Consider the following 11,314-nt stretch of genomic DNA (forward strand, 5'->3'; position numbering starts at 1 on the left):
GAACAGACTCAGGGAGAGCAGAGTCCCCTCCCACCTGGCCACCCCTTCCACCCCTTTGCCAAAGCATCCTCACCACTCTGCCCAGGTGCCCCCATCCCCGCTCACCTGGCCCCCTCAGCTCACCCAGGAGAGCTTGCAGAGGCAGATGGCACAGTTACAGAGAGAAACATAGCAAACCAAAGATATAAATCCATCCACAGTGCACAGCACAGAGAGAAACAGGCAAAGGGAGCCACGGGTTCCGAGAGCCTGGAGAACAGGCAGGGCCCCTCCACCACTCCAGAGTTCTAGAAAGAAAGCCAGGACCCTCCGCCAGCCACACAGAGTGAGCCCCGCAAGCTTAAGGCTGCAGCCACAGCAGTATTTTTATGTGTCCATTTGCTCCAGTGCATTAAGAGCCCTGGTGGGAGGCATTCCAAGCACAGGCAGACATTAGAGATGCGGTATTTTCTGAGTCACCCTTCCTAGGCACTGAATCCTGGGCTCTGAAGCACAGCCATGATGAGTGAGGTCCCCCAACAGATTAATTTAGGTTAACACCGCAAAACAGCCAGGGCTCAGAAGCGCTGGGCAATTCTAGAGTCTCCATCACCTTCAGTAATAAAATACAGCAATCCACTTGGACTCTATTGATTTTTTTTTTTAATGTAACTATTTTGGGGCCGAAACATAAGGAGAGGGAATTGATCAGTTCAGGAGTCAGGTGTGAGGGAGGGGAGTTCAGTGCAACCCAACTGTGGCCCCAAGGCAGGCTGAGCAAGAGAAGATGACAGAATTCAACTCCAAAGAACCTGGGCTTCTTTCCCATTTTCCCTTGGCAGAGAGTGAGCATCAGGGGTCCCTCCTGCCCTGAGTTGCCGGGAAGATGCCAAACACACACCTGGATGGAGAATAAAAGTGACGAGAGGCCCTGCTTTATTTCTCTCAGTGGGGCTATCACCACCTGACATTAAATTATGTATCTGTCCATTGTTTATTATCGTCTTACTCTGCCTGAATGATGGCTTCTCAGAGTGGGGCTGGGGGTGTCTTTTCTGCTCCCTGCTGTGTCCCCAGTGCTGAGCACCGATTAATGTCTGTTGAATGAATGATTGAGCTCAAGTGGTCAATGACCTTCTTGGTCACTTGATGCGGGCCAGGCACCGCACAAAGAACCTTTCAGAGAGTCGAATTCCTCCTGCCTCTGTCACCATTCTCCAGGTTGGCTCATTCCGGTCCGTTATGTCTCAGATAAGAAAAATGCCACCTTCTCCAAGAAGTCTTCCTGGACCACCCATACTCTCCACATTGCATTGCTTTGTACTGAATACAAGGAGCATAAATTACCGTCCGAGACGTTCCTGGTTATGGATTTGCTGGCTTCTTGTCCCTTGCTCAGTCACACCACACCTGCCCTAGAATGTAAGCCCCCGAGGTCACAGGCACCTAAGCCTGAAGGTGGGGAAACTGAGGCAAAACTCCAAGCCATGGAGGTACCTTACGGAGAGGGGAGACAGGAGTCAGGCACTTTGGGGAGGAGACCCCACCCTGCCACTCACAGGCTGTGGGGTCCTCAGTGAGTCTCTGAGTTCCTCTGAGTCTCGGTGCCCCTTCCCCATCCGGGAATACACCTGAACCCTGGAGGGAGGCCCAAGAATCCAGAGAAATCATGGAGTGAGAAACCACTTGGTAGGCAGCCTTTCTCTTCGCAGGTTTGACTGTTGCAGCAAAGAGCCCATCAGTCCCTCCCTTCCTGCCTCTCTTCCCCCCACCCCTGAAGGACACCCCTCCATCAGTCTCCCTGTTAGTGTCTCCCAACCTTGTACCAAGATCAGCAGGAGAGTTCAAGGCCCGCTGTAGTCTGAACGCTTGTGTCCCTCCAGACTTCATATGTGGAAATGCAACCCCCAATGTGATGACGGTAGGAAGGGAGCCTTTGGTGAATGAGGTCATGAGGATGGAGTCTCATGATGGGATTAGTGCCTTTACAAGAGACCCCAGGGACTTTCCTAGCGGTAGGAAGGGAGCCTTTGGTGAATGAGGTCATGAGGATGGAGTCTCATGATGGGATTAGTGCCTTTACAAGAGACCCCAGGGACTTTCCTAGTGGTCCAGGGGTTAAGAATCCACATTACAATGCAGGGGATAGGGGTTCGATCCCTGGTTGGGGAACTAAGATCCCATATGCCATGGGGCAACCAAGTCTTAGCGCCACAATTGGAAAGCCAGCATGCCACGACTACTGAGTTCATGGACTGTGGAGCCCATGCTCCACAACAGGAGAACCCTGCACACGGCAACAAAGAGCCCATGTACTGCAACTAAGACCCAATGCAGCAAAAAAAAAAAAAAAAAAAAATCATATATTTTTAAAAGAGAGAGACCTCAGAGAGCTCCCTCGCCCCTTCTACCAAGTGAAGATACAGTGAGAAGACGGGCATCTATGAACCAGGAAGAGGGTGCTCATCAGACTGTAATTATGCTGGTGTCATAACCTTGGACTTCCCAACCTCCAGAACTGTCAAGAATTATAAATAAATATCTGTTGTTTATAACCCACCCAGGGAGTGGTACTTTGTTATCACAGCCAGGATGGACCAAGACAGGGCTTATTCTACAGATGGGGAAACTGAGTCTTGGAGAGGTCAGGGGGCTAGAAGGGGCTACATTCAGATCTCCCAATTTCTTGAAAGAAGCCAGAAACCTGGATGGAGATACTGACATCTCCCACTTTTTATGTTGGCAACTAAGAAGAGATGCCCACAGGCCAGACATGGCCCAAAGGCAGCCTGAAGCCTTCCACACGGGCTCAATTTACCAAAACACCAAGTCCTGGATGCACCTAGAGATGGTCATACTAAGTGGAGTAATCCGGATAGAGAAACACAGAAATCACATAATATAGCTTACTTGTGGAATCTAAAAAGATGATGGAAATGAACTAATTTACAAAACAGAAATAGACCTATAGACTTAGAAAACAAACTTTATGGTTACCAAAGGGGAAGGGATGAAGGATAAATTAAGAGTATGAAATTAATATATGCATACTACTATATATAAAATAGATAACCAACAAGGACCTACAGGTTCTTGTATAGCACAGGGAACAATATTTTTTTAATAACCTATAAGGGGAAGAATCTGAAAAAGAATATATATGTATAACTAAATCACTGTGCTGTACGCCTAAAACACAGCACTGTAAATCAACTATACCTCAGTAAAATATTTTTAGTTTTAATAAAATAAGTACTGTTAAATTATAAGGTGCAAAACTACTTTAAAAAGGAGTTTAGAAGGAGAAGGGAATGACAGAGGATGAGATGTGTGGATAGCATCACCGACTCAATGGACATGAGTTTGGGCAAGCTCTGGGAGATGATGAAGGACAGGGAAACCCAGAGGGCTACTGTTCACGGGGTCACAAAGAGTTGGACACAACTGAGCAACTGAACAACAACAGTTTTAAAATAAACATTCTAGAAATGCTAGAAAATATCAAGTATTTTCAAAACAGTATTTGGGACTGAAAAAAAGTGCCACACCCTGCCTTGCCAATGTACCCCTCTCGGCTCCTAAGCAAGGGAGCTGTCTTTAAAGGCACCAGAATTCCCCAAAAATGGGTTTCTCAAAAAAGACTGAGCTCTGTTTCCAACTCAAAACACATCCCTGAATCCCCTGGGCCCAAATTAGTCTCAAAATCCAATAAGTTGCCCACAAAACTCAGTGTTTGCAAACACAGAGAAGGTAGTGGCTAAGAGCGCTGACTCTGAGGCAGATACACTGAGCTTTCACATCCTTGGCCCATCCTTTTGTGGCTGTGTGACCTTGACAGGTCAAGGCACCTCTCTGGGCCTCATTTCCTCATCTGTAAAGTGGGCAAGCACAAGTCCTGAGCCCGTGGGGGCCACTGAGGACTCGATGAAGTAAAATCAGCAGAGGGCTTAGGATGCACGGTAAGTGTAGATCGGGGCTAGTTGCAGTGTTTCTGATTCTCAGCTACACTGAACTAGAAGAACCAGGGCAGGAGACAAAATGGAGAGGTGGGGGGTGTCTGTCTGCCAAAGTCTCACCCTTTAATGTAACTGTCTAATCCCTTGAGGGCACAGAACTCAAAGGATTCCTAGTTGCCTGCAGAGCTGATGCCAATCTGTTTGATTTCTATGGCTGGAAACCTTAGCTTGAATTAATAGGTGTATTTGTTGCAGAGATAGAGCAGAAAAAAAGTGAAATAACCACCCACCACCTTGGAATGTGGGTCGAGTTTGTCCATACAGTTCCGTGCAAGGTTGTGGAGGCAAATCCGGCTGTGTGAGGAGGTGGATAAAGCACAAACCAGTGCCTGGGCTGGAATCCTGACCCTGTGTGACCTCAGGCAAGTTACTTGGCATCTCTGGACCTCAATATATCCTCATCTGTAAACTATGAATAATGAGGGTGTTCATTTACCCTGTATTACAGTACTTCACCCTGTTTAGATATGGAAAAGTCTGAGATGGTCCCTGCAACACAGGGAGCAACTTCAGAAGCATGTGAATCCATCATCACCCCATCATTCCATCACCACCATCATTACTATTACCATCATCACCAATCACCATCACCGTTATCACCAACATCATCACCATCACCATCATCATCACCATCATTATCATCCCATCACCATCATCACCATCACTGTCATCATCACCATCATCACCAATGTCATCATCTCCATCACCACCATCACCATGCCATCACCATCATCACCATGACCATCACCATTACCATCATTTTCATCCCATCACCATCATCGCCATCACTGTCATCATCACCATCATCACCAATGTCATCATCTCCATCACCACCATCACTATGCCATCACCATCATCACCATGACCATCACCATTACCATCATTTTCATCCCATCACCATCATCACCATCACGGTCATCATCACCATCATCACCAATGTCATCATCTCCATAACCACCATCACCATGCCATCACCATCATCACCATGACCATCATTACCATCATTACCATCCCATCACCATCATCACCGTCATCACCAACATCAGCACCATCACCGTCATCATCACCATCATTATCATCCCATCACCATCATCACCATCACTGTCATCATCACCATCATCACCAATGTCATCGTCTCCATCACCACCATCACCATCCCATCATCACCATGACCATCATCATTACCATCATTATCATCCCATCACCATCATCACCATCACTGTCATCATCACCATCATCACCAACGTCATCATCACCATCATTACCAATGTCATCATCTCCATCACCACCATCACCATGCCATCACCATCATCACCATCACCATCATCATTACCATCATTATCATCCCATCACCATCGCCATCACTGTCATCATCACCATCATCACCAACGTCATCATCTCCATCACCACCATCACCATCCCATCACCATCATCACCATCATCACTACCATCATTATCATCCCATCACCATCATTGCCATCACTGTCATCATCACCATCATCACCAACGTCATCATCTCCATCACCACCATCACCATGCCATCACCATCATCACCATCACCATCATCATTACCATCATTATCATCCCATCACCATCGCCATCACTGTCATCATCACCATCATCACCAATGTCATCATCTCCATCACCACCATCACCATGCCATCACCATCATCACCATCACCATCATCATTACCATCATTATCATCCCATCACCATCGCCATCACTGTCATCATCACCATCATCACCAACGTCATCATCTCCATCACCACCATCACCGTCCCATCACCATCATCACCATCATCACTACCATCATTATCATCCCATCACCATCATTGCCATCACTGTCATCATCACCAACATCATTCCATCACCATCATCATCATTACCATCACCATCACCATCATCATTACCATTACCATCATCACCAATCACCATCACCATTATCACATCACCACCAACATCATCACCATCACAGTCATCATCACCATCATTATCATCCCATCACCATCATTATCATCACCGTCATCATCCCATCATCCCACCACCATTACCACCATCATCACCAACATCATCACCATCATCCCATCACCATCATCACCATCACTATCATCACCAACATCACCATCACCACCACCATCATCATCCCATCACCATCATCACTACCACCATCATCCCATCACCATCATCACCATCACTATCATCACCAACATCACCATCACCACCACCATCATCATCCCATCACCATCATCACCATCACTGTCATCATCACCATCATCACCAACATCACCATCACCACCACCATCATCATCCCATCACCATTATCACCATCACCGTCATCATGATCCCATCACCATCATCCCATCATCCCACCACCATTACCATCATCATCACCAACATCACCACCACCACCACCACCATCACCATTGTCACTGTGATGATTTGCTACCTGCCTTTTGAGTTGACATTTGCTATTTTGGCCACCCCCAGCAGCTGTCATTTTCATGACCTTGGGCTCCTTAAATGGAGTCACAGTCCTCTGAAGGACCAGAAAGTAGAACTCCTTGACCAGAAAGGCTCCTCTGTGTAGGGTGGAAAAGTCCTGGGCGAGGAGTTTAAAAAAAAGAGAGAGAGAAATTACAGGAGGCATGAGCCCCGATCTGTCACCAATTCACTGTGTGACCCTGAGCAAGTCACTTTCAATGCCTGAGTCTCCTTTGCCATTTGCAGAGAGGGTTGTTGGAGGAGATGCTCCAGAACACTTCTTGCTCTCCAAGTCCAACCATTTACTCTGGAAAGACTTGGTGGGACCACTACCACCCCATGTTGCTGCCTCAGGTGCCAGGGTGCTTCCATCTCCCTATGGTGATGGGAGGTGATTCATCTGCTGAATCCCATAGCTTCAAAGGGAAATGCACTCTCTCCATCCCCATTCAATTTTAGAGCCAGGAGAAAAAAAAGGAGGTGCACAGCCACACACAATGGGGGGTGGGGGAGAGTGCGCTTACATCCAGGCACAAGGCCCCTGCAAGAGCTCTACAGGCCCAGAGACCACCCTCTCAGATTTCACGTCAACAAACGAGGGGTTTCTTGTGCTCCTTTGGACCATGGCAACCACTTCCCTCATTGTTGGCTTCAAGCATCGCAGCTCATGCAGAAGCCTCATGCCTCCCAAGTTCCCTGCATCCGGTGGCAGGCGGGGGTAAGGAAGGCAGAATGAAATGATTTACTCTGGGAACCTCCACGGTACAGCCATTAAATCACTGGAGGGGGTGGGGGGCGCGACAGCACTGGCATACCACTCGCCGTCATCCCCAAGGCCACCTCTCCAAAGAGCAACACCACACACAGGCAACCCCCCCCCAAAAATCACTATTGTAAAGAGAAAGAAATATACCACATGCCACGCCAAGGTGCCAGGCACGGCTAAGAGCATCTCTGCCTTGAAGCCAAAGTCTCCCCCACCCACCCTCCCATCAGACTAGCAGGCTCTGCCACTCACAAGGACCCTCTGTCGGGGGTTCCCCACCCACCCTGATTTTATTAGACCCCAAGCACAATGGGTCAATGGAGCAAGGCACGTCCATTTTCCCCAGCAGGCACTGGAACAGCGCCGCTAATTTGCAAAGCCATAGCGTGCACAAAAGTGGCTTGAATAATGGGGGCCCCCTAGTCGCTAAGCCGGGGGACTTGTGCTGACTCTTACCAAGTACAGTCCCATATGTTTAAGCGCTTGCAAGGCTCAAAGAAGTACACCCACCACACTCTTTACCATGGCAGCGACCCACGCAGGAGGGGGGAGGGGGGCATAAAGCAGACAGCCCGTTTGTGATGGGGGAAGAGAGTGTGTCCTTCCTCGCCTCTGAACTCTTCCAGCCCCTCTCCTGGAGCCTCAGTCAAATGGGTTGGGAAACCACGCCAGAAATTAACCAGAAAATCCAATCAGCCCTGAAGGATGCTCTAGCTAATTCCTCCGAACCTTTCAACCAACGATAGGCAGCTAAGTATCTTTCAGGAATTTCAGCCTTGTTTCTTTTTTTTTATTTTTCCTTCCAGCTCTCCTAACTGGTGCTAAATGTAGAGTTATCAACTGTTGTCTCTTTATGTCCCTGGTGGGGATCAGAGAAAGGCTTATATGTGCTTGCAAGGACCTGGTGGCAGCAGTGGGGTTTCTGCCGTAGCAGCACCTGTCAGAATGAGCTGCCCAGCTGAGACCTGGGGGCAGACTCGGAACCCGGGCCAGCACCAGGTTTCAGGGATGGTATACCTTCCCAGCCAGGACGGGGCCCCCCAGAGACAGGCACCAGCTCTTCTGTTGCTAGTGGAGGGGGAAGCCAGGGTTCACCATGTTCCCTTCCAAAGCATTAGGCAGGCAGCCTCTCTGGGAGATTTCTCATCTTCACTTAGCAGCACATCCAGGCAAACTCTGACCACCCCCACCCCTCCACCCTGTTCAGAAACAAAATCGAGACAAAAACTGCAATTTTCAAGTCCAAGGGGACTGTGCACTTTGGAGAACAGGCTCCAGGGCTTCGGCTAAGAGGAAACAGCCTCAGCCCCGCAAACAGCCTCTCTTTGGTACCACAGAGGACCACGGAGAGCTGAACACAGATCAGAGCTGCTTATTAGCCAAGCAGATTGAAGATTCATCCACAGTTAAGCCCAACACCGCTCTCTAAATCGAGCCAAAGCTGAACTCCGATGGACATCTCTGACAGAAGGCTTTCTCCGAGTGGAAGGTTTTATTTAACATTTTCGGTCACTTAAAGGCATCTCAAAGCAAGACAATATTTACTTTTTCCATGCAAATACATCACACATTAAGTTGGCAAACAACGTTGGCTCCTGACTGCAACCCTCCAAGACAGTTGAAGCTGAAAAGTTACACTTGTATTTTTCTGCTGCGTTCTGGATGGCTGTGTGGTTTGTTTATCAACAAGATGAGAAGAAATTGTCTCAAGCAAAAGCTACCTGCTCCCAAATCACGGATCCTGATGTTAAAAGGTTTGGAGAACCGAGCTCTCCAAATGTATATGAATGCTGTTGGTGACTGTTCCCCGTTCCTCAAGCCTTTACGATATTCTTCGCTGCCTGGGGTGGGAGGAGGGGAGGAACTGGCATTTTAGGATAAGCGTCCTCGGGAACCAACGTGTAACCACACCAAGGTGGTAGAAAGCTTTTCAAACTCCAGCGGTGACCCAAAATACCTGACTATACTGCCTTTCCCCACACGCTAGGTTTTGGCAACAGCTGCGCCGAAGCCAGCGGGGAGCCCGGCTCCATGGTACCCAAGCAATGGCTCTAGGCATCACCACGTTCCAGGCGCCTCTGCGCGCCCGGAACTGCCTGTCCGCCTTGGGGTCAGGGCGCTGGGGCAGCCCGCGTTTCCAGGGGGCTAACAGCGGGCTGCGCCGTAGCCAAGGGAAGATCACCTGGGGAAGGGGCACCTTCGGCGGGGATGTAAAAGCAGGAGGGTACCGCGGGGCTTGGGGAGGGACTGCGCACCAGCCAGACAGCTCCGACCGAGGCGACCTCAAGGTGGGGCCCCGCAGGTGTCCTGGGGGAGCCGGCGGTGCGTCCGCGGGCATCAGGAAATGGAGAGAAGGGGCCCACCGACTCTGCCACAGCAAAATCGTCACGGGAACTGGGTCCTGGAGGGGATATTGCCCCAAGGCAAGGCAAAGAGGCGATTCGATTCCTGGAGGCGCGCCCCCACCCGCCTTGTGAGGCTGAGCGCACCCGGTCAGTTGCCTCTTGCGCGCTGAAAGGATACGCAGGAAAGCTGGGGGTTTGGGGAGGAAGGCGGGCAAGCTCTCGCGCTGGGCAAAGGGGTACGTGCTGGGGACCCCTGGGTTCCCAGAGTCTCCTTAGATCTGTCCAAGTTCGGGAGACGCAAGCTGCCGGGGACTTGAGAAAGAGGTGGCTGCCCCGTGCGGGAGCCAACTTTGTGCGCTGCGGCCGGGGTCGGGGATGGGGACTGGGAACGCGTTACCTGGGCACCGGAGGGCCATCAACGCCAGCAGAAGCCCGAGCGGCGGCGCCCGGACCGGGGGCGGCATGGTCCTCGGCGCGCGGTGGGCCCGGCCCGCGGCTCCCGGGAGCGGCCCCCGCGGCTACGCTGGGGCGCCGGGCATGGCTAGCTCCCAGGGCGCCGCTCTTCCCCAGACGCAGGCGGCCGACGCTGGCGGCGCTTCCCTGGCTGCGCCTCAGTGCGCTCTCCCGGGTTCGTCTGTGCGCGGCCGGGGAGCAGGGGGCCGCGGGGGCTCAGCGCCCGGCGCCCTGGCCCGCCGCCCCGCACTTGGCCCGAGTTGCGCAGCCCCCGCCGCCGCCGCGACTCCCGCGCCCCGGCGCCCGTCCCATTCCGGTCGCGCCGCCGCCGCTGCCACCACCGCCGCCTCTGCCCGCGCCAGCTGCCGGCCGCCCCTCGAGCCAGCGAGAGAGTGAGCGAGCGCGCGAGAGCCAGGGAGGAGGGAGGCGAGGCGGGAGGAGGGAGGGGCCGGGGAGGCCGGGGGAGGGGCCCGCCGCCGGGAGACCGGGCACCAGGCGGCCGCCCGGCGATAGGCGGCGGGACGTGCCACTCCCCGGCGTCTCCGGGGGAGGGCGCCTGGCCGCAGAAGGCCTGGGAAGCCCCGCGGGGGTGGTCAAGGCGTTGGCGGGGACAGGGACCGCCGGAGGGATGACCTACTGGGCGAAGTGCGGACAGATCCGGGCGCATTCGGGGCGTAGTGGCGAGAGTTCCCAAGGTCGCGGGACCAGAGAGATGGGGAGGGTCCTAGGAACGGGGCAGCGAGTCTGGAGGGAGGTGTCTGCGGGGGACGGGGACTGCGGGACTGCGCAGACCAGAGGTCCTGGGATAGGTCTGGCACAGCTTGTGGGGGGGTGGGGTGGGGGGGGTGCCTGTGGGGGAGGGGAAGGCAGGGGAGGCCTCCGGGAGTCGGGGGCTACCTGAGGAGTTTCTTCAGCGCACTAGTATCGGGGCGTGGACGCGCTGGCTGGGTGCGGTCAGGGGTCCTGAGAGAGATCGAAGGCGTCTTAGGGATGGCTACCCACGCTTAGTGAGAAGCGCGGACCCTTGGGGGACCCTTCTTTACCCGAGCTAGAGGACTCGCCTGCCCGTTTCTCGCAGGCCCTAAGAGCGCGCGGAGGGAGGGGGCGCGGGCCAGAGAGGTCCCCGGAAAGAGTTCCCCGCGCAGGGTCAGACAGCGACCGCGCGGGGGTGTAGCGGAGGCAGGGATGAGGATCGAGTGGTCGGATTCTTCCAGCCTCGGGGCAGGGCCTCCGCTGGGGTCACAGTACCCATTTTCCGGAAGTCCTAGATTTC

At 52.5% G+C, this 11,314-nt stretch overlaps 1 protein-coding gene across 1 annotated transcript in view; it reads right to left on the minus strand.

Annotated features, from left to right (window-relative positions):
* The window catches only part of TMEM132B (transmembrane protein 132B), a 381,143-nt gene extending 370,846 nt beyond the window's left edge, over positions 1 to 10,297 (minus strand). Inside the window, exon 1 of the mRNA XM_070769361.1 lies at positions 9,986 to 10,297. Coding sequence (XP_070625462.1) covers positions 9,986 to 10,052 — 67 coding nt within the window. The 5' untranslated portion in view covers positions 10,053 to 10,297. The remainder of the gene's footprint in view (positions 1 to 9,985) is intronic.
* Positions 10,298 to 11,314: the final 1,017 nt, after the last annotated feature.

This window comes from Bos indicus, chromosome 17, assembly GCF_029378745.1.
Source record: "Bos indicus isolate NIAB-ARS_2022 breed Sahiwal x Tharparkar chromosome 17, NIAB-ARS_B.indTharparkar_mat_pri_1.0, whole genome shotgun sequence".
In the NCBI taxonomy this organism is placed as follows: domain Eukaryota; kingdom Metazoa; phylum Chordata; class Mammalia; order Artiodactyla; family Bovidae; genus Bos; species Bos indicus.